This window comes from Melanerpes formicivorus, unplaced genomic scaffold (genome assembly GCF_026170545.1).
Source record: "Melanerpes formicivorus ecotype bairdi unplaced genomic scaffold, bMelFor1.0.p_v2 SCAF_129, whole genome shotgun sequence".
NCBI lineage: Eukaryota > Metazoa > Chordata > Aves > Piciformes > Picidae > Melanerpes > Melanerpes formicivorus.
In genome coordinates, this window is record NW_027142481.1 from 699272 (window position 1) to 721774 (window position 22503).

At 55.3% G+C, this 22503-nt stretch overlaps 1 protein-coding gene across 2 annotated transcripts; it reads right to left on the reverse strand.

The window, feature by feature from the left end:
- Positions 1-4912: 4912 nt before the first annotated feature.
- On the reverse strand, positions 4913-22440 carry COPS4 (COP9 signalosome subunit 4). Of its 2 annotated transcripts, XM_068168018.1 has the most exons (11): positions 22086-22438; positions 19802-19865; positions 19634-19713; positions 18174-18325; positions 16350-16453; positions 14663-14816; positions 13697-13847; positions 12258-12428; positions 10765-10880; positions 8949-9033; positions 4913-5469 (listed from the first exon to the last, which is right to left on the reverse strand). In XM_068168018.1, coding segments are annotated over exons 3-11 (1068 nt in total). In that variant the 5' UTR covers positions 19635-19713; positions 19802-19865; positions 22086-22438; the 3' UTR covers positions 4913-5335. The 2 variants fall into 2 exon arrangements, with proteins under 2 accessions (XP_068024119.1, XP_068024118.1); XM_068168017.1 differs by lacking the exon at positions 19802-19865 and having other exon boundaries at positions 22086-22440.
- Between the last annotated feature and the right edge of the window lie 63 nt (positions 22441-22503).

Genomic DNA, 22503 nt, shown 5'->3' on the forward strand with positions numbered 1-22503 from the left:
GTGCTGAAGAACTTCTTCCTCAGCTCCACTCTAACCCTGCTCTGCCTCAGCTTCAAACCATTCCCCCTTGGCCTGGCCCTAGACACCCTCAGGAAAACTTCCTCTGCAGCTTTCCTGGAGGATCCCTTCAGCTACAGGAAGGCAGCTCTAAGGTCCCCCCAGAGTCTTCCCCAGCTCCCTCAAGAGCTGCTCCAGCCCTTGGATCATCTTTGTGGCCTCCTCTGGCCTCTCTCCAGCAGCTCTGTGTCCTTCTGCTGCTGGGGACACCAGAACTGGAGGCAGGATTGGAGGTGAGGTCTCAGCAGAGCAGCTCCCAGGGGCAGAATCTCCTCTCTTGCCCTGCTGCCCACACTCCTCTGGCTGCAGCCCAGCACACAGCTGCCCTCTGAGCAGTCATCCCTGAAGGAAACAGATCACAAGAACACTGGAGCAGGCTGCCCAGGGGGGCTGTGGAGTCTCCCTCTCTGGAGATCCTCAAGACCTGCCTGGCTGTGTTCCTGTGTGACCTGCTCTAGGTGACCCTGCTCTGGCAGGGGGGTTGGGCTGGAGGAGCTCTTGAGGTGCTTTCCAGCCCCTCACATGCTGTGATTCTCTTATGGTGTGTGCAGCAGAAGCTGGTCAAGACCATCAGGAGTACCCTGTCAGTGGTGCAGACAAATGCCTGCTGTGGAGTGGCTGAAGAACTTCTTCCTCAGCTCCAGTCTAACCCTGCTCTGCCTCACCTTCAAACCATTCTCCCTGGTCCTGTCTCTAGACACCCTCAGGAAAAGTTCCTCTGCAGCTCTCCTGTAGGATCCCTTCAGCTACAGGAAGGCAGCTCCAACCTGGCCTTCAGCACCTCCAGGCAGGAGGCAGCCACAGCCTCCCTGGGCAACCTGTGCCAGTGTCTCCCCACCTTCCCTCTCAATTTCTTCCACATCTCCACTCTCAGTCTCTCCTCTCCAAACCCAAAGCCATTGTTCCTCAGCCTGGCACTCCCAGCCCTTGTCAGAAGCTCTCCTGGAGCCCCTTCAGGCACTGGAAGGCTGCTCTGAGGTCTCCCTGAAGCCTTCTCCAGGCTGAACAGCCCCAACTCCCCCAGCCTGTCCCCATAGGGGAGGTTCTCCAGCCCTCTGATCATCTTGTGACCTCCCCTGGCCACACTCCACCAGCTCCATGTCCCTCTTACACTGGGGGCCCCAGACCTGGCTGCAGTGCTGTGGGGTGTGTGTGTCTTGTTTTCAACCAGGCTGCAAGCCCCATGGTCACGTTTGCTCCCTCCCTGCGAGTTCAGTCCTGTTCTTTTCTCCTCTGGAGCTGGGCAACCTTTCTGGTACCAAGGGGCACAATTAATTGAAGTACAGCAGCACACCCCCTGTCCTTGTGGGAAGCAAGCTTTAAGGCTCAGCAATCCAAAGGGCCCAGAGGCTGATTAATTTGTTTTGCTGTGCTTGCCACGCACGAAGAGTTTAATCACAACGTAAAGCTGGGAATGTGCTGGCAGCCTGCCACAGGAGCTGAAGCCTCTGCACCACTTCTCTGTGTGTGTGTGTGCAGCTCTCCACCTAGTGGGGAGCTGCTGGGTTTGGTCTCAGCATCAGGGCAAGCCCCAGCTTGAAGCAGAAAGGATACCCTGGACCAGAAGCAGCAGCCTGTGGGCACTGTCCTGTCCACATCTTGCTATGGCTCACCATGAAGTCATCCTGGCTTGGAAGCCAGAGCAAGCCACTCAGGTTCCTCCTCTCAGACCTGCTTACTGCTTTCCAGAAGTCACTCCTGGGCCCACAGAGAGAAGAGATACTCCACAAAGCACCTGGGAACATACCCAGGGGAAGCAGAAAGGATACCCTGGATCATCAGCAGTGTGTGGGTGCTGTCCTGTCCACATCTTCCTTGGGCTCACCATGAAAAGTCATCTTGGCTTGGAAGCCAGAGCAAGCCATTTGGGTTCCTTCTCTCAGACCTGGCCCACAGAGAGAAGAGATACTCCACAAAGCAGCTGGGAACATACCCAGGGGAAGCAGAAAGGATACCCTGGACCACCAGCATCGTGTGGGCACTGTCCTGTCCACATCTTCCTTTGGCTCACCATGAAAAGTCATCTTGGTTTGGAAGCCAGAGCAAGCCACTCAGGTTCCTCCTCTCAGACCTGCTTACTGCTTTCCAGAAGTCACTCCTGGGCCCACAGAGTGAAGAGATACTCCACAAAGCAGCTGAGAATATACCCAGGGGAAGCAGAAAGGATACCCTGGACCAGCAGCTGTGTGTGCACACTGTCCTGTCCACATCTTCCTTGGGCTCACCATGAAAAGTCATCCTGGCTTGGAAGCCAGAGCAAGCCACTCAGGTTCCTCCTCTCAGACCTGCTTACTGCTTTCCAGAAGTCACTCCTGGGCCCACAGAGAGAAGAGATTCTCCACAAAGCAGCTGGGAACACACTCTGAGGACTTTGTAGCACTGTCTTCTGCCTCAAGCATCAGAGTGAAACAGCAAATGCCTCTAGCTGGGAGGCATGAGTGGGATACCCACAGGATGGCACAGCTACAGCCAGCATGCTCCCAGGAGAAGGGCTGTGCCCAGAAGTCAGTGGCCTGCTTTCCAACACCAACCAAAACATCTGGAAGGCAAGTAAGAAGAAAACCAGCAGGTGCCAGACTGATAGTGACTGTGTGCACTGTGTCTCTGGCAGGCAGGGAAAATTCTCAGCCACTACCACCTGGAACAAGTTACAACTCCCCTTAGACATCCAAGGTCCAAACACCCTGCAGCCTGCACAAGGAGCAGCATTTATGCCACCACTTTTCTCTGCCTTTGCTGAGGCTGTTAAGACCAACATGCCAGGATGCTTGCATAGTGACAACTGGGGCTAAACTCACCTGTTTCTTACAGAGCAGTACTGGCTAAGTGTCTTCAAACCATTGGCATTGAGCTGCTGGAGTGTGGCCAGAGAAGGGCAGCAAAGCTGGGGAAGGGTCTGGAGAACAGAGCTGGGGAGGAGCAGCTGAGGGAGCTGGGGGTGTTGAGTGTGGAGAAGAGGCTGAGGGGAGACCTCACTGCCCTCTACAGCTGCCTGAAAGGAGGGTGGAAGCAGGTGGGGGTTGGTCTCCTCCCTAGCAACAAGCAACAGGATGAGAGGAAACAGCCTCAAGCTGCCCCAGGGGAGGCTTAGGTTGGCCATGTGACAATGGCTCCCAGTTGGTAGCATCCTTTGGTTTCTCTGGGTGGGGGAGTGGTGACAGAGCAGCTGTGGGAGCAGGAGGGAGCTGCCCACCTCTGGACAACCTGAATGCAAACTTACAGAGATTCAGTGTTTTCCAGATCCCTGTTACAAGTAGAGAGGTTGGGTGGCTGCTGTCCTTCACTGCAGGCTGGCAGATTGCAGCATGAGGGTCTTTGGCACCCTGGATTGCCACCTCTCATAACCACCAGAGTCACCTGGATTAGCAAAGAGGTGCCTGCATCACCCCCTGACAGCAGATAGGAATAACTGATTGGCTGCAGGAGAGGTCATCAACTCATGGAACTGTTCTGGTTGGCAAAGCCCTTTCAGCTCACCCAGTCCAACCATTCCCTGCCTCTGCCCAGGCTGGGGCTAAGCCATGGCCCTCAGCACCACAGCTCTGCCTCTCTGAAACACCTCCAGGGATGGGCATCCAACCACCTCCCTGGGCAGCCTGGGCCAGTGTCTCCCCACCCTCACTCTCAACAATTTCTCCCTCATCTCCACTCTCAATCTCCCTTCTTCCAGCTCAAAGCCATTGTCCCTTACCCTGCCACTCACAACCCTTGTCCAAAGTCCCTCCCCAGCTCTCCTGGAAGGCTACTCCAAGGTCTCCCTAGAGCCTTCTCTTCCCCAGGCTGAACAGCTCCAACTCTCTCAGCCCACCCAAGCTCCTCTGGATGCCCTCTCTTCCCTCCAGCACATCAACCCCAGCACAGTTGAGTGTCATCTGCAAGCTTGCTGAGGGTACCTCTATCCCACTGTCCAAGGTCCCTGACAAAGATGTTAAGCAAGTTCTGGATTTAGAGGATCCACAAGTTGTGGGTGAGGCCAAACCCTTTGCCTTGTGAAGTCTTCAGCATTCTCCAGATGTTGAGACCAAAAGACAGGATGAGCACAGAGTGAGGAGCCAGCAGCAGTCTGACTTGGCTCAAACTATGCAAGGAGCTAATAAGGTCATTCACTTCACAGCTGGAACTTCAACCTGAATGAGATCACCTCAGACAACAGCACTGGACAGGAGCAGCTCTTGCTGGAACCCTGCCTTGGCTCTCCAGCAGCAGAAGAGCTCCCTGTGAAACCCCTCCCCTACACAAATCACACCCCCAGACTCTTCTGTCTGGCAGACCACAAGGAGGGGGTGTGGAGTGCCCACCTCCAGACTGAGGAGCACCCCAAGGGCCACTCTGACACTCTGCTGCTGTGCATCAGCATTCCAAGGCCTACCTCAGAACACCTTCACCTAGTCACTCCTCTGATTAGAAGTCTGTCCTCCAGCCTCCCCACTTTCAGAAGGTGCAGAATCCCTACAGGTGCTCTCCTGTTACACCTCCAGAACCCCACACCTTTGCCCATGAGCAATTCATGCTGACCTAAAAATGCACCAAGGAGCATGCCTGGCTTACCTCACTTGGCACCTGCTAGGTTCTCAGCACTGCAACAAGCTCTCCTGGGACACTGCTCTTTCCCTCACCTCTCAGCACTGCACCCTGCTGCATCAACACAGGGGAAGGCTCAGCAGTTCCTTCAGTTAACATTCCAGACTTGGCTTTTAGAAAGAGAGAAGGGGGAAAAAAAAGGCTGAGTTTGATGTGACATAGTCAGGGCCTGAGGCTGACAACTCCAAGACTCCCAACTCATTTTTAAGCTACTAAGAAGTAGCTTAAGAAGTAACTGAAGAAGTAACCAACCAGGTCCCTTAAACACTTGACCTCCAGGGGCTTATTCCAGCCTTTATTAGAATAATTACAACTAAAAGAGGGATGGCACTGACATTTGCACAGCAGGAAGGGATGGGCTAACAAAGCTACAGCAGTGCAGCTGGGGGAGAGGGGGGGGGAAGGAAATTAAATAAACCAAACTCAAAGCTTGCTGCAGACCTCACAGCTTCTGTGTGGAAAGCACAGCCCTCAGGACAGCAGAGCAACACAAGGCAGAGGCAGCAACAGCATCACCCTGTGCTGGGAGGACTGCCATGGCCAAGTTGGGATCCCCCCAGCTGTGCCCTAAGCCAGGGTGAAAGCAGAAGGTGGGGAAATGGAAGTGGGGGATTTGTTTGCTTCACAGTCCTGCTCAGCTCCCCTCTTCCAGCACAGCAGGCAGGTGGTTGCCTCCATTCAGACAATGGCTGGACAGTCACTGAGCCATCTGGGCCTCCATTGCCTGGGCTGTCCACTCTGGGACTGTCTGACTTATCTTCTCCAGCAGGTTGTTGACCTGGAAGCACAGCGACTGAATCTGCTTGTCCCAGGTGGGCAGAGCTTCACGAGCTGCAGGAAAAGCCAAGAACACAGAGGGCCCAATGAGCACACACAGCACAAAGCTCCCAACACACACTCAACAAGCCAGGGGCTGCACTAGGGCCACAGCAACCCCAGGCAGTGCCACAGACTGGGGTCAGAGTGGCTGAGAGCAGCCAGGCAGAGAGGGACCTGGGGGTGCTGGTGGAGAGCAGCTGAACAGGAGCCAGCAGTGTGCCCAGGTGGCCAAGAAGGCCAAGGGCATCCTGGCCTGCATCAGGAAGAGTGTGGCCAGCAGGAGCAGGGAAGTCCTTGTGCCCTGTGCTCAGCACTGCTTAGGCCACACCTGGAGTCCTGTGTCCAGTTCTGGGATCCTGAGTTTAGGAAGGACATTGAGAGACTTGAAGGTGTCCAGAGAAGGGCAATGAGGCTGGGGAGGGGTCTGGGGCACAGCTCTGTGAGGAGAGGCTGAGGGAGCTGGGGTTGCTTAGCCTGGAGAAGAGGAGGCTCAGGGGAGACCTTCTTGCTCTCTCCAACTCCCTGCAGGGAGGTTGGAGCCAGCTGGGGGTTGGTCTCTTCTCCCAGGCCCCCAGCAGCAGAACAAGAGGACACAGTCTGAAGCTGTGCCAGGGGAGGTTGAGGCTGGAGGAGAGGAGAAAGTTCTTCCCAGCAAGAGGAATTGGCCACTGGAATGAGCTGCCCAGGGAGGTGGTGGAGTCCCCATCAAAACAGGCTTGGCTGTGGCACTTGGAGCCATGGTTTAGTGGTCAGGAGGTGCTGGGTGACAGCTTGGACTTGCTGAGCTCTGAGGTCTTTCCCAACCTTATTGACTCTATGAAAACACACATGCCCCAATACACACAACCCAAACCAAGTCTCAGCAATTCCCTTGCTTTTTCAACTGGGCTGTGGGGATGATTAGAGGACTGGAGCACTGCTTTATGAGGAGAGGCTGAGGGACCTGGGGCTGTTCAGTCTGGAAAGGAGAAGGCTTAGAGAGGATTTAATCAATGTCTATAAATACCTCAGGGCTGGGGGTCAGGAGGGAGGGAACAGGCTGTGCTCAGTTGCTCCCTGTGATAGGGCAAGGAGCAATGGATGTAAGCTGCAGCACAGGAGGTTCCACCTCAACACAAGAGGGAACTTCTTTACTGTAAGGGTCACAGACCACTGGAACAGGCTACCCAGAGAGGTTGTGGAGCCTCCTCTGGAGACTTTCAAGGCCCATCTGGATGTGTTCCTCTGTGACCTGAGCTAGACTGTATAGTCCTGCTCTGGCAGGGGGGTTGGCCTCGAAGATCTCTTTGGGTCCCTGCCAAACCTGACAGCCTGTGAGCCTGTGCACTGCAATCTTCTCCTCTGCCACTGCCCTTGACTGCCTCACCGAGGAAGACTTCCTTGCCACTACATCACAGCATGGCTTGGATTGGAAGGGACCTTAAAGGTCATCTAGCTCCAATCCCTCTAGCATGGCAAGAACACCTCCTGCCAGAACACTTTGCTCAAGGGCCAACCTGGCATTCAACACTTCCTGACCTGGAGCCTCCACAACCTGTTCCAGTGCCTCACCACCCTCATGGGGAAGAATTTCTTCCTCATGTGCAGTCTAAATCCAGCTTCTTCCAGCTTGGAGCCATTGCCCCTCACCCTGTCACTACAGGCTCCTTTCTGTACTTCAAAAGCTACAATGCTTTTCCTGTGACAAGCCTGCATCACAAAATAAGAGAGAAACTTCCTGGAGAACCTATGCTCCTAGGAGGAATTCACACTTCTCTGTGGGTAGGGGAATGCACAGTAGGGAAGGTGGGTGAAGTGTAGGTCTTTAGGCACAGATGCAGGCTGGGAGAGTGGCTTGAGAACACTCTGGAGAAGGACTTGGGGGTATCAGTTGATGACAAACTCACCAGGAGCCAGCAATGGTCACTGCCAGGCAGCTGAGTGCTGAGCTGCAGGGAGAGCAGGGAGAGCAGCAGCACAGGGAGGGGATTCTGTGTGCTGAGCTGCAGGGAGAGCAGCAGCACAGGGAGGGGATTCTGTGTGCTGAGCTGCAGGGAGAGCAGCAGCACAGGGAGGGGATTCTGAGTGCTGAGCTGCAGGGAGAGCAGCAGCACAGGGAGGGGATTCTGTGTGCTGAGCTGCAGGGAGAGCAGCAGCACAGGGAGGGGATTCTGTGTGCTGAGCTGCAGGGAGAGCAGCAGCACAGGGAGGGGATTCTGTGTGCTGAGCTGCAGGGAGAGCAGCAGCACAGGGAGGGGATTCTGAGTGCTGAGCTGCAGGGAGAGCAGCAGCACAGGGAGGGGATTCTGTGTGCTGAGCTGCAGGGAGAGCAGCAGCACAGGGAGGGGATTCTGTGTGCTGAGCTGCAGGGAGAGCAGCAGCACAGGGAGGGGATTCTGCCCCTCTGCTCTGCTCAGACCCCACCTGCAGCACTGCCTCCAGCTCTGGTGCCACCCAGAGAGGGTTCAGAGGAAGCCACAAAGATGCTCACAGGGCAGGAGAAGCTTCCCTGTGGGGACAGGTTGGGAGAGTTGGGGTTTTTCAGCCTGCAGAAGAGAAAGCTCCAGGGAGACCTCAGAGCTGCCTTCCAGTACCTGAAGGGCTCCAGGAGAGCTGGGGAGGGACTTTGGACAAGGGCTGGGAGTGCCAGGCTGAGGAACAATGGCTTGGAGCCGGGAGAGGAGAGATTGAGAGTGGAGAGTAGGAAGAAATTGTTGAGAGTGAGGGTGGGGAGACTCTGGCACAGGCTGCCCAGGGAGGCTGTGGCTGTCCCCTTCCTGGAGGTGTTCAAGGCCAGGCTGGATGAGTCTGAGCAACCTGGGCTGGTGGGAGGTGGCAGGGGCTTGGAAGTGGACAATCTTTAAGATCCCTTCCAACCCAATCCATTCCACGAGTCGTTCAGTCAAACCTCTGCCACCTCCCAACAACAAGCAAGGCACAGCAAGCTCACTTCAGAGGGAGGAGACCCAGAAACATAACTTCTGAGTGGCCCAGAATAGAATCATAGAATCAATAAGGTTGGAAAAGACCTCAGAGATCATCCAGTCCAACCTATCACCCATCACCTCCTGACTAACTAAACCATGGCTCCCAGTGCCACATCCAGTCCCCTCTTGAACACCTCCAGGGATGGGGACTCCACCACCTCCCTGGACAGCACATTCCAGTGGCCAATTCCTCTTGCTGGGAAGAACTTTCTCCTCACCTCCAGCCTAAACCTCCCCTGGCACAGCTTGAGACTGTGTCCTCTTGTTCTGGTGAATAGAATAGCAGAGAGCAGCCCAGCCGGGGCGGGGGGGGCAGCCCAGCCTTAACCTGGTTGGAAGAGACCTTTGAGATCATCGAGTCCAACCTATCACCCAGCACCATCTAATCAACTCAACCGTGGCACCAAGCACCCCATCCAGGCTCTTCCTAAACACCTCCAGGGCTGGTGCCTCCAGCACCTGCCTGGGCAGGCCACTGCAGCTGCCTGCCTGGTGCTGGGGCAGTGCCTGTGTGGCTGGACTCACTCTCGAAGTGCACGATGCCGTCGATCTGGTCGATGAAGCCGTTCATGCGCCCCTCGGTGATCATCTGAGAAGCTATCTTCTCTGCCTGAGACAACACAGAGAAAGCTGTCAGACAGTTCCTCCCCCTTCTGCAAGAGGTTCAAAATGATTAAGCCTCCCCAGTCCCCATGGGGTTTTCAGCATCTCCCCACACTGGGGCCAAGCCTCGTTGTGAAACACTGTGGGACTTTTAGGCTCGGCCTTTAAAGTCTTTCCACTGATCCTGAGCACAGAAGCAGTCCAAATGTCAATAAATCACTGCTGGGGGGAAAGAGGAACGATCAAGATCATTCTAAACCATCCCCACTGGAGTGCTATCTACCACAAGACTGTTTGTGGCAAACCAATTTTTCTTCTCTTCCTGCTGCTTTGCTCTGGAGGGATCCTAACTCGCTTCTGCTTGACCTGGGCTGCGCTGTTTTGGTGTTAACTCCTCTGCTCCTTCCTCCCTTCTTTTGTCCAGGGGGCAGGCAGGGAAGGAGAAGCCAGTAGCTTCCTTTGGTCTCTGGACCAGGGGGGTTCTTGTGCTGTTTGTTAATTGTAATTACCTGTCAATATTGTAAGTGCTGTGTATTCTGTCCACATTCCTTGCATCCCATTGGAGAGTGTGGCTCTGCCTGGAAACGCAGCTCTCATTTCATACAATCACAGAAGCCACCAGCTTGGAAAAGACTTCAGAGATCAGCAAGTCCAAGCTATGACCTAACACCTCCTGACAACTAAACCATGGCTCCAAGTGCCACATCCAATCCCCTCTGGAACACCTCCAGGGATGGGGACTCCACCACCTCCCTGGGCAGATCATTCCAGTGGCCAATTCCTCTTGCTGTGAAGAACTTTCTCACCTCCAGCCTGAACCTCCTCTGGCACAGCTTGAGACTGTGTCCTCTTGTTCTGGGGCTGGGGGCATGGGAGACCAACCCCCACCTGGCTACAACCTCCCTGCAGGGAGTTGGAGAGAGCAAGAAGGTCTCCCCTGAGCCTCCTCTTCTCCAGGCTAAGCAACCCCAGCTCCCTCAGCCTCTCCTCACAGGGCTGTGCTCAAGGCCTCTCCCCAGCCTTGTTGCTCTTCTCTGGACACATTCAAGTGTCTCAATGTCCTTCTTAAACTGAGGATCTTCCAACTGCTTCCAGCTGGGCTGGGTCTGGCAAAGTTCATGTTGGGAAGGGAATTTCAACACCCCACCTAAATGCTCAGCCATACCATCAAGGGCATCTAATTCCACTCCACACCTTGTACCTTTCCCTCTCCCACACTGTGCTGGATATTGAATCTCCCTCATAATTACTAAGAAATAAGGAAAGCTGCCATATTAACTAATTATTTCTTAAGAATTAACTATTTGTTTCTTAATAGTTATTTCTTAATTATTAACTAATTAATAGTTTAGGCTGGAGGTGAGGAGAGAGTTCTTCACAGAGAGAGCTGTTAGCCATTGGAATGTGCTGCCCAGGGAGGTGGTGGAGTCCCCATCCCTGGAGGTGTTCAGGAGGGGATTGGCTGTGGCACTTGGAGCCATGGTTTAGTTGTCAGGAGGTGTTGGGTGTCAGCTTGGACTTGATGAGCTCTGAGGTCTTTCCCAACCTTATTGATTCCATGACAAGGTCTCCTTTTCTGGAGACATTCAGAACCTGCCTGGCTGTGTTTCTGGCAGGGGGATTGGACTGGATGATCCTTGCAGGTCCTTCCCAACCCCCACTGCTCTGTGGGAAACTGGAATATTCCTAAGGCTGCCCTCAGCTCCCTGTTTGAACAAAGGAAGGCAAAGATTGATACCTTGGCTGCAGGGATCTCCAGCAGTGCTCCAAGCTCTTCAAAAGTGATGTTGTTGTAAAGCTTGCTCGCTGACAGTAAGTTGTGCTCAATCACAGCCCTGTCCAGGATACTGGAACCTGAAGGGTTAGATGACAAAACAATCCATCACCCCAAGGTGGAAACAGATGGCAAAAGCTGCTCTTCCCCAGGGTTAGCTGGGCAGGAGGTCCTGATGCATCTGCTTTTGGATCAGGGTTATGCTACACAGAACAAAGTGAATAAAGGGAGGCACTGTAGCTGATGTGGGGACAGGCAGACTAAAGCTTTCCTTTTAGTCCTACAACAACCACCTTGGATTTGCTACAACACCCAGGGGCCAAGAAGGCCAAGGGCATCCTGGCCTGGGTCAGGCAGAGTGTGGCCAGCAGGAGCAGGGAAGTCATTGTGCCCTGTGCTCAGCACTGCTGAGGCCACAGACTTGAGTCCTGTGTCCAGTTCTGGGCTCCTGAGTTTAGGAAGGACATTGAGAGACTTGAAGGTGTCCAGAGAAGGGCAACAAAGCTGGGGAGGGGTCTGGAGGGCTGTGGTCCAAACCACTCTCCAGCCTTGCTGCCCTTCTCTGGACACGTTCAAGTCTAACATCTCCTACTTCCAAGCAGACTAAAGGTAAAACAGCAACAAACAAACCAAACCAGAACATTTCCTTTCACCTTTTCATCACTTTTTCAACAGCAGAAACCAGCCCCAAAGCTGCAAAGCAAAACTGCACAGGGGGCCCTCTGATCACTGAGCATCCTGGAAGTGTTCACTGCCAGGAACAGTCCAGGACTGGGGCTGGTAGATTCCTTTACCTTTAAGGAAGCATGCCTAGCCTCGTGTACTAATAGCCTCACTGATCACCTGGAGGAGGGGATGGAGTCCATCAGCAGTGAATGTGCAGCTGACAGCAAGCTGGGGGCAGGAGCTGAGCTGTGAGAGGGGAGCAGAGCTCTGCAGAGGGACCTTGCCAGGCTGGGCAGATGGGCAGAGGCCAAGGGCAGGAGATTGAACACATCCAAGTGCCAGGGGCTGCACATTGGCCACAGCAACCCCAGGCAGTGCCACAGGCTGGGGACAGGGTGGCTGAGAGCAGCCAGGCAGAGAGGGACCTGGGGGTGCTGGGGGACAGCAACTGAACAGGAGCCAGCAGTGTGCCCAGGGGGCCAAGAAGGCCAAGGGCATCCTGGCCTGGGTCAGGAAGAGTGTGGCCAGCAGGAGCAGGGAGGTCATTCTGCCCCTGTGCTCAGCACTGGTTAGGCCACAGCTTGAGTCCTGTGTCCAGTTCTGGGCTCCTCAGGTTAGGAAAGAGGTTGAGCTGCTGGAAGGTGTCCAGAGAAGGGCAACAAGGCTGGGGAGGGGTCTGGAGGGCTGTGGTCCAAACCTCTCCCCAGCCTTGCTGCCCTTCCCTGGACACGTTCAAGTCTAACTCCTGTGGATGAACACCTAGTACCAGGAGGCTGTAGCCAAACACCTACCATCAGCTGTGGTTGCTTTCTGGTGAGGCATCAGCATAGCTGCAAACTCCTGCAGTTGATTCCCACGGATAATCCTGTCCAGATACATCTTCTCCAAGATACCATAGGCTGCAAGCTGCTGGCACCTCTCATCCTTGAAGAGTGTAGCAAGCATACGAGAGCGCTGCTGGCCTAGGAGAGGCAAGGAGAACCCCCAGCAACAGTCATCAAAGCTCTGAGTATGCAGAGCTGAACCACAGATGGGCAGAGGCCAAGGGCAGGAGATTGAACACATCCAAGTGCCAGGGGCTGCACATTGGCCACAGCAACCCCAGGCAGTGCCACAGGCTGGGGGCAGAGTGGCTGGAGAGCAGCCAGGCAGAGAGAGACCTGGGGGTGCTGGTCGATGGCAGACTGAACATGAGCCTGCAGTGTGCCCAGGCAGCCAAGAGGGCCAAGGGCATCCTGGCCTGCATCAGGAAGAGTGTGGCCAGCAGGAGCAGGGAGGTCATTCTGCCCCTGTACACTGCACTGGTTAGGCCACACCTGGAGTCCTGTGTCCAGTTCTGGGCTCTTCAGTTTAGGAAAGATGCCTTCACAGAGAGAGAGATTGGCCATTGGGATGTGCTGCCCAGGGAGGTGGTGGAGTCCCCATCCCTGGAGGTGTTTAGGAAGAGCCTGGATGGGGTGTTTGGTGCCATGGTTGAGTTGATCAGATGGTGTTGGGTGATCAGTTGACCTTGATGATCTCAAAGTTCTCTTCCACCCTGATTAATTCTATTCTATTCTTTGTTCAATATGTGCAGCTAACCAACCATGGAAACCACTCGGTTCAGTTAAAAACAGGAGAGTGGATGAAGGCCAATGGCATCCTTGCCTGCAGCAAAAGAAGTGTGGCCAGCAGCCCAGGGAGGAGATTCTGCCCCTCTCGTGAGATCCCCACCTGCAGCACTGCCTCCATTGCTGGGCCTCCCCACACAAGAACATGGAACTGTTAGAGCTGGTCCAGAGGAGACCATGAAGATGGGTCAGAGGGCTGGAGAACCTCCCCTAGGGGAACAGGCTGGGAGAGGCAGGCTTGGAGAAAAGAAGGCTCTAGCGAGACCTTAGAGCAACCTTCCAGTATCTGAAGGGAGCTACAGGAAAGCTGGGGAGGGACTTTGGAGGGGGTGAGGGAGGAATAGGACTGGGTGTGGTATGGAGCAGAACTAGAAATGGGGAGATGGAGATTGGCTGTGAGGAAGAAGTTGTTGGCCAGGAGGGTGGTGAGAGCCTGGCCCAGGCTGCCCAGGGAGGTGGTGGAAGCCTCCTGGCTGGAGGTGTTTGCAGCCAGGCTGGAGGTGGCTGTGAGTAACCTCCTGTGGTGTGAGGTGTCCCTGCCTGTGGCAGGGGGGGTTGGGACTGGCTGAGCCTTGAGCTCCCTTCCAAGCCTGAGAGTTCTCTGACTCTGTGTGTTTTACCTGCTGATGCCAGAATGGTGCAGTGCAGAGCATGCTTGAGTGCCTCCAGCCTCTCTGTCTCGTGGACTATGCTCTTGTAGGAGAGCTCATTGTACCTCTGGGCAGCCTCAATGAACTTCCTCCTGTAATCCAGGACTCGAGCATAGCAAACCTGCAAAGCAAAAGCTGCTGCTGAGTTACCACCCTGGGAGTCAGCTTCTGTTAGCACTGGCCTCAGAGGTGACTTTTCCCCCTCTCAGATTAACAGCCCCTAGTGCAGGCAGCATTTTCAGCAGCACTGCAGATGGTTTGAAGCCTGCATTTTGTTTGCAGTCAGCAAGGCTGAACCTGTCTAGACTTCTCTCCCAATCATAAAGGAGATACTTTGATGATTGAGTCTAGAAGACTTCTTACAGGGAGCTGCTGAGCAAACTGGGGGTGTTCAGTGTGAAGAGGAGGCTGAGGGGAGAGCCCCTTGCTCTCTACAGCTCCCTGGAAGGAGGTTGCAGTGAGGTGGGGGTTGGGCTCTTCTCCCTGCTGTCAGGTGAAAGAGAGGAAATGTCCTGAAATTGTGCCAGGGGAGGGCTAGGCTGGAGATGAGGAACAATTTCTTTGCAAGACTGGACAGGGATTGGCAGAGGCTGCCCAGGGAGGTGGTAGAGTCCCCATCCCTGGAGGTGTTCAAACAGTGTGTGGCCATGGCACTTGGGGGCATGGTTTAGTGGCCATGGTGGGTGTTTGCACTCAATGCTCTTACACTTCCCTTCCAACTGAAACAATTCCATGATTGTCTGATGGTTTAATTAAACAATCACAGCTTAGTCATTGCCAAGATGTGACTCTCAAGCCCCCACAACCACCAAGAAGTTTTCCCCTTTGTCTCTTTTCTCATGATGAAAGTTTCAGTGGCCTTGCCCAAAACCAAGCCTCCCTATGTGGAATCCCCTCCCCTGCAGAAAGAGAAAGCAGGAAAGCAAGTTGGACAACCTTGTAATGGATCTGCAGCTGTTCATTAGTTGATTCATTCTGCAGCAGGGAAGCTCTGTTAATGTAAGCTTCTGCCTGAACTGGGTCATCATCCTCCAGATACAGCCTGGCAATCTTCAGGTAGGTCTCCAGCTTGTAATCTACGTTGTATTGTCTGCAGAGAAAGAGAAGAGCAAGTGCTGAGAGCTGCTCCACAGCTGCCCTTGCCCTGAGCTGTTCTAAACAGCTAGCAGGGCTACTAAGCACCTGACAAGGCTTGCTCTACCAACACCAACACGAGTGCTCTCTGCTCAGGGTAAGGAAGTTGGGAGATGAATGCCAACATAGAACTGGCTCCCACAAACAGCAGGAGGAGTAACACTGTCCAGTAACACACCAAGGTATGTTCTAACCATCATGTGCTGCTCTGTTAGAGGGTAGATCTCTGCAGAGGGACCTTGCCAGCCTGGACAGATGGGCAGAGGCCAAGGGCAGGAGACTGAACACATCCAAGTCCCAGGGGCTGCACATTGGCCACAGCAACCCCAGGCAGTGCCACAGGCTGGGGACAGAGTGGCTGAGAGCAGCCAGGAAGAGAGGGACCCGGGGGTAGTGGTGGACAGCAGCTGAACATGAGCCTGCAGTGTGCCCAGGGGGCCAAGAAGGCCAAGGGCATCCTGGCCTGCATCAGGAAGAGTGTGGCCAGCAGGAGCAGGGAAGTCCTTGTGCCCTGTGCTCAGCACTGCTTAGGCCACAGCTTGAGTCCTGTGTCCAGCTCTGGGCTCCTGAGGTTAAGAAGGACATTGAGACTCTCTTGAAGGTGTCCAGAGAAGGGCAACAAAGCTGGGGAGGGGTCTGGGGCACAGCCCTGTGAGGAGAGGCTGAGGGAGCTGGGGTTGCTTAGCCTGGAGAAGAGGAGGCTCAGGGGAGACCTTCTTGCTCTCTCCAACTCCCTGCAGGGAGGTTGGAGCCAGCTGGGGGTTGGTCTCTTCTCCCAGGCCCCCAGCAGCAGAACAAGAGGACACAGTCTCAAGCTGTGCCAGGGGAGGTTTAGGCTGGAAGGGGAGGAGAAAGTTCTTCCCAGCAAGAGGAATTGGCCACTGGGATGAGCTGCCCAGGGAGGTGGTGGAGTCTCCATCTCTGGAGGTATTTAAGAGGAGACTGGATGGGGTGCTTGGTGCCATGGTTTAGTTGATGAGATGGTGTTGGGTGATAGGTTGGACTGGATGATCTCCAAGGTCTTTTCCAACCTGGTTAACTCTATTCTGTTCTATCTCATTTTAGTGGACTGAAGTTTGCCTGTGAGCCATTTAAGAAGCCAACTTGCAGTGGAACAAATGGGTGCTGAAGAGGCCAAACCTATAACAAGGTCTCTTCCAACCTGGTTTATTCTATTCTAAATCCTTCCACAGGCATCCAGAGAAAGGTCAGCCAGGGAGAAGTACCAGCAAGAGTTCTTGATCTAAACAAACCAAACCAATCAACCCTCCCACCAACACCTCAAGTGGATTTGTTAATTCCCAACTACCCCTACTTACTGCCATGCACAGTCATCACGCTGTGCCTTTCTCATCTGGCAGTAGTTCTGGGATCAGCTCCTGCAACCCTGGGACACCACACAACCCCCAGATCCTTCCCTTGCTGCTTTGCACATGCAGTGCCCAGGGACACAGCCAGGCAGAGCTGTGCCCAGCAGCACAGTACCTACTTTTGCCCTGTCTCCAGAGGGATGCCCACCAACACCTGTGCTGCATTTCTCCAGTCTTCTTCTTTCTCATAGATGGATGCAAGATGTTGCCTTATTGAAGCCACCTGAACAACAGCAAAATAATACAATCAGAGGTTGTGGAGTCTCCTCCTCTGGACACATTCAAAACCCCCCTGGATGCATTCCTCTGCAGACTACCCCTGGGTGACCCTGCTTTTGGCAGGGAGGTTGGACTGGCTGGTCTCTGGAGGTCCCTTCCAACCTCTAGCATTCTATGCTCCTGTGTTATCCCCCCAAAGCCTGACTGTACAAATGCAACCCAAAAGCTCAGGCATGCAGAATGGTTGGGCACTGCTGAACCTGGCCCCTTGCCCACTGTCTGAGGCAGATGATTGCCTCCTGTGCAGACAGGAAGGCAATTGTTGTGTGGACTGCAGTTGCCTCCTACCTTCAGGATCAAAGCCCCTTGCTCTTGTCAGTGTAGAACAAGAGGAGAAAGCAGCACCCTCAGGAGAGCCTGTGGCCATGGAACCATAGAATCAACCAGCTTGGGAAAGAGCTCAGAGATCATCAAGTCCAACCTATGACCTAATACCTAACACCATCTCATCAACTCAACCAGGGCACCAAGGGCCTCAGCCAGGCTCTTCCTAAACACCTCCAGGGATGGGAACTCCACCACCTCCCTGGGCAGCACATCCCAGTGGCCAATTCCTCTTGCTGGGAAGAACTTTCTCCTCCCCTCCAGCCTAAACCTGTCCTGGCACAGCTTGAGACTGTGTCCTCTTGTTCTGCTGCTGGGGGCCTGGGAGAAGAGACCAACCCCCAGCTGGCTACAACCTCCCTGCAGGGAGTTGGAGAGAGCAAGAAGGTCTCCCCTGAGCCTCCTCTTCTCCAGGCTAAGCAACCCCAGCTCCCTCAGCCTCTCCTCACAGGGCTGTGCCCCAGACCCCTCCCCAGCCTTGTGCCCCAGACCCCTCCCCAGCCATGTGCCCCAGACCCCTCCCCAGCCTTGTTGCCCTTCTCTGGACACCTTCCAGCAGCTCAACCTCTTTCCTAACCTCAGGAGCCCAGAACTGGACACAGGACTCCAGGTGTAGCCTAACCAGTGCTGGATTCTTTTCCCATTGGGAGTTTCTTAACCAAGATGAAGAGAAAAAGCTTTGGCCACGTACAGCTCCCTCCCTGACAACACTCAGAAAAGGACTGAGGTCACAGCTGAGCAGTGAGGGGCAGGGAACTAGCAGCTAAGGCTTGCCAGCACTGCCCCCTGGCAGAAAGCAGAGACTGCTTGCTGTCCCCTGCAGCATGCATAGCACAACTGGAGAACTCCACTGAGGGCACCACAGCACAGAACCTGCTGCAGCCTTCAGGGCCTGAAATACCTCCCCTCCTGCTTGCACTTCACAGCAGCCAGCACACACAGCCCCTGTTTTGAAACAAAAGCTACTTGTCAAGGTGCTTGTCCCTTTGCATCACCTGCCTGTTCCATGGGTTGGGCAAAATGCAATACCATGAGCACCACTCTGCTGCTCAACAGCAGCTCCAGCAGCTCCAGTGTGATTTTTCTTCATTGTAAGAAGCCCGTGTCTGGTAGGAGGAGAATTACATCCCCAGCACCTTGACAAGGAGCCAAAGCTTGCACTCCTTGCAGAGTTTTAAACCCTCCCTGCAGTTAGCTCAAGTTTTGCCCATCCAGGAGCACAAACCTGGACTCTCAAGCAGGAAGTAGCAGTTTTGAGCAGCTTTGGCAGACTTCAAGCAGCCAGCAGAGAAGAAAAAGATAACCAACCCAACCCCCCCACCAGCCCACTGATCTCTCACCTGCTCTTCAAATGAAATCACTCTGGGCTGTATCTTTTCCAAGGTGAAGTGGTAGATTTCCTTAGCAGTGCTGTCAGGAAGGCTTGGCAGGTGGGTACAGAAGTCTGTCAGCAGCTGACGGGAGATCACCAGGCTGACGTTTTCATTCACCACTGGTTCAGAGGGGCATGGAAGGAAGAGAGGAGATGGATGCAGTGCTCAGCAGTGCCTCCACTCACACTGCTCATTTGTACTGCATCCAACTGCAGCACTCACAATCAGAGAATCAGTCAGGGTTGGAAGGGACCACAAGGATCATCCAGTTCCAACCCCCCTGCCATGGGCAGGGACACCCCACACTAGATCAGGCTGCCCACAGCCTCATCCAGCCTGGCCTTAAACACCTCCAGGGACAGGGCCCCAACCACCTCCCTGGACAACCCATTCCAGGGCTTCACCACTCTCATGGGGAAGAACTTCCTGCTCCACTCCAGCCTGAATCTCCCCACCTCCAGCTTCATTCCATTCCCCCTAGTCCTATCACTGCCTGAGATCCTGAGCAGTCCCTCCCCAGCCTTCCTGGAGCCCCCTTCAGATACTGGAAGGCCACAATGAGGTCACCTCAGAGCCTTCTCTTCTCCAGACTGAACAGCCCCAACTCCTTCAGTCTGTCCTCACAGGAGATGTGCTCCAGCCCTCTGCTCATCCTCCTGGCCCTGCTCTGGACAACTTCCAGCACCTCCAGATCCTTCTTGTCATAGGGGCTCCAGAACTGGAGGCAGGACTCCAGGTGGGGTCTCAGCAGAGCTGAGCAGAGGGGGAGAATCACCTCCCTTGCCCTGCTGGCCACACTTCTCCTGCTGCAGCCCAGGATCTGATTGGCTTTCTGGGCTGCAAGTGCACCCAGAGAGCTCCTGGTGAGCTTCTCCTCCCCCAGCACCCCCAAGGCTCTCTCCTCAGGGCTGCTTTCCAGCCAGTCCCTGCCCAGCCTGGGTTTGTGCCTGGGATTGCTTTGACCCAGCTGCAGGACCCTGCCCTTGCTCTTGTTGAACCTCCTGAGGTTGGCTTGTGCCCACCTCTCCAGCCTGTCCAGGTCCCTCTGGATGGATCCCTTCCCTGGAGGTGTTTAAGCCCAGGCTGGATGAGGCTCTGGCCAGGCTGATCTAGTGTGGGGTGTCCCTGCCCATGGCAGGGGGGTTGGAACTAGATGATCCTTGTGGTCCCTTCCAACCCTGACTGATTCTATGATACTATTCTTACCTTCTGACACTATCACCTGGACAGGTTGGGAAGTTATGACTTCCAAATCTCAGAAGCCATTCTGCCTCAACTTCTGAAAGTGACATGGATGGCTCCCCTCCCAGCTGTGTCTGAGCTTCCACAGGAGCAAAACCTCAAGCACTCAGGCCTGACCAACATGCAAGCCCCCAGACCTCTAGCCCTGGCTGGTGTGTGCAGTCCAGGATGCCAGCAGCACTTACTTGCTTCCACAAAAGCTTTCAAAGCTTCAAGCTGCTCTGCCCCCGACAGCTGAATGGCTTTTTCCAGTATCTGACGATACCTGCCCACAGATCAGAAGACAAACAATCAGAGAGCTGTTCCCAGGGCACCTTTTGATCACTCAGCTCCACTCCTCTGCCTCGGCCTACCTTTTGTTTCTTTGAGGTGTCTGATTATGCAAAGTCTTTGTGCTCAAATGTCAGGAGCATTAACCTGGAAATTGGCTCTTGTTACATCCCAGGAGTGGATCCACAGTCTCACAGTACCTCAGAGGTTGGAAGGGATCCCTCCAGAGATCTCCCAGTCCAACCCCACCCTGCCAGAGCAGGATCACCCAAGGTAGTCCACACAGGAATGCATCCAGGTGGGGCTGGAAAGTCTCCAGAGCAGGAGACTCCACAGCCTCCCTGTGCAGCCTGTTCCAGCAGCCTCACTGGAAAGAGGTTTCTCCTCATGCTGAAGTGAAATCTTCCCTGTCCAAGTTTGTACTCCTTGTTCCTTGTCTTATTACTGCACACCACCCCACAGAGCTTGGCCTCCTCCCCGTGCCCCCCACCCTTCAGATATTGACAGACATTGATCAGATCCCCTCTTAGCCTTCACCTCTCCAGACTAAAAAGCCCCAGGGCTCTCAGTCTCCCCTCACACATGCTCAAGTCCCCCAATCACCTTTGTGGCTCTCCCTTGGATTCCCTCCAGCAGGTCTCTGTCTCTCTTGAACTGGGGATCCCAAAGCTGGACACAGTGTTCCAGGTGTGCTCTCCCCAGGGCAGAGCAGAGCAGAGGGGGAGAGAAACCTCCCTCAAGCCCAGACTGCCAGATAACACAGCTCACCAGTTTGGTGTCTGCAAAACACCTGTGCAGTGCTGAAGGTCACCAAACAAACAGGTCCCTACAACACTGCACAGGCAAAGCAGTGAAAACTCCACACCACTCATGGCTAAAGGTTAACAGCAAAATCCTCCCAGGCCCCTATTCAATGAGGATGAGAAACAGTGCTATGAGTGGGGGGGTAAATAGCATATTCTGGCCACTTGGCATAAGCACAGGCACAGAACATGCATTTTCTTAAGGCATTTTTAGGTGTTGGTTGCTGCAAAGTTTGCAGCTCCAGTTTGTATGCTCATTACAATGTGCCTGGGCCACCAGCTCAGTGTGTGCCATGGTGAAGGATGGGGCAGGGCAGAGTGGGGCAGGGCAGAAAAGACCTTTGAGATCATCCAGTCCAACCTATCACCCAGCACCATCTCATCGACTCAACCATGGCACCAAGGCATGAACACCTCCAGGGATGGGGACTCCACCACCTCCCTGGGCAGCTCATCCCAATGGCCAATCTCTCTTGCTGGGAAGAATTTCTTCCTAACATCCAGCTTAAACATCCAGCCTAAACCTCCCCTGGCACAGCTTGAGACTGTGTCCTCTTGTTCTGGGGCTGGGGGTCTGGGAGAAGAGACCAACCCCCACCTGGCTACAACCTCCCTGCAGGGAGTTGGAGAGAGCAAGAAGGTCTCCCCTGAGCCTCCTCTGCTCCAGGCTAAGCAACCCCAGCTCCCTCAGTCTCTCCTCACAGGGCTGTGCCCCAGACCCCTCCCCAGCCCTGTGCCCCAGACCCCTCCCCAGCTTTGTTGCCCTTCTCTGGACACCTTCCAGCAGCTCAACTTCTTTCCTAACCTCAGGAGCCCAAAGCTGGACACAGGACTCAAGCTGTGGCCTCAGCAGTGCTGAGCACAGGGCACAAGGACTTCCCTGCTCCTGCTGGCCACACTCTCCCTGATACAAGCCACATTTTTAAGGGAATCCTCCCAAGTTTTCGCAGGAAACACTTCAAAGGGAAGCAAACCTTCCCGTAAATAAACACCTGGAGTGGAGCTGGAAGAATCCCCCTTGACTGATCGACAGCTGATCAAACCCTCGGGGGTAGAAGGCGGCATCTGTGCGGCACATTGCACTGCGAGCGGCACAAACCCCGAGGCTTGCCACCCAAAAGCGCCACCGAATCATAGCAACGACGACAAGAACACCGATGATAGCGGAGTTCCCTATCCCCAGCCGTTCCCAGGCCCAACAGCTCCGCGCAGCCGATCCGAGGGGAGGCAGCGAACACGAGGGAGCTACGGCCAAGGGCTACAGGCCCCGGCTGGAGCCTGCGCTGGGACAGCAGCAGCAGCACGGAGCCAGCGGGCGTTAGAACAGACAAGACGAACCCACGGCAGAAGCCTGAGGGGAAACCGTTCGGCCTTGCTTCTTTTCCAAGTAAAAAAAAGCGCGACCGCGGGGCCAGAGCCGCTTCGCTCGCCCGCGGGGCCAGAGCCGCCTCGCCCGCCCCAGGCCCCAAGCCTCCCCGCCCCGGTCCCCCCCCGACCTCCCTGCACGGCCGAATCCCCCGCGACCGCCCTGCCGGCCCGGACCCGCCACGGGGAGGCCACTCACTTGCCCGCCAAGTCCTTGTGCGAGCCGCTGGAGTTCATCAGCTGCGCCAGGTCCTGCCTCACCACGGCCGCCATCTTCCCCGGCCCTCCCCTCTACCATAGAGCGGCGCAGGCCGGCGGGAGAGAGCGGCGGCAGCGGCGGCGGCGGCCGCGCGCCGGCGTCACGTGGCGGAGGGCGCCCGCCGCGGGCAGAGCCGGGCCGCGGACAGGGAATAAAGGCTAGAGCGGGCCCCTCACCCGCGCCCCGGGGGGCGACACGGGGGAGTGCAGAGGGACGGATCACGGAGAGAGACACGGAGAGAGAGAGAGCAGACCGCGCGAGACGCTGCCGCAGACCCGGCCGGCCCCGGAAGGCAGCGGCCTGGCGCGGGGCGGGCCCGGAAGCGCGGGGCGGGGCGGGCGCGCGCCGGCGGTTGCCA

Excerpts from the sequence above, each read along its gene's own strand:
- COPS4 (XM_068168017.1), bottom strand. The coding sequence starts at position 22,159 with ATGGCGGCCGTGGTGAGGCAGGACCTGGCGCAGCTGATGAACTCCAGC. Across the intron at positions 9,034-10,764 it reads TGGAGATCCCTGCAGCCAAG|GCAGAGAAGATAGCTTCTCA; the intron begins GTATCAATCTTT and ends GTGTTGTCTCAG. Across the intron at positions 5,470-8,948 it reads CGGCATCGTGCACTTCGAGA|CTCGTGAAGCTCTGCCCACC; the intron begins GTGAGTCCAGCC and ends CTTTTCCTGCAG.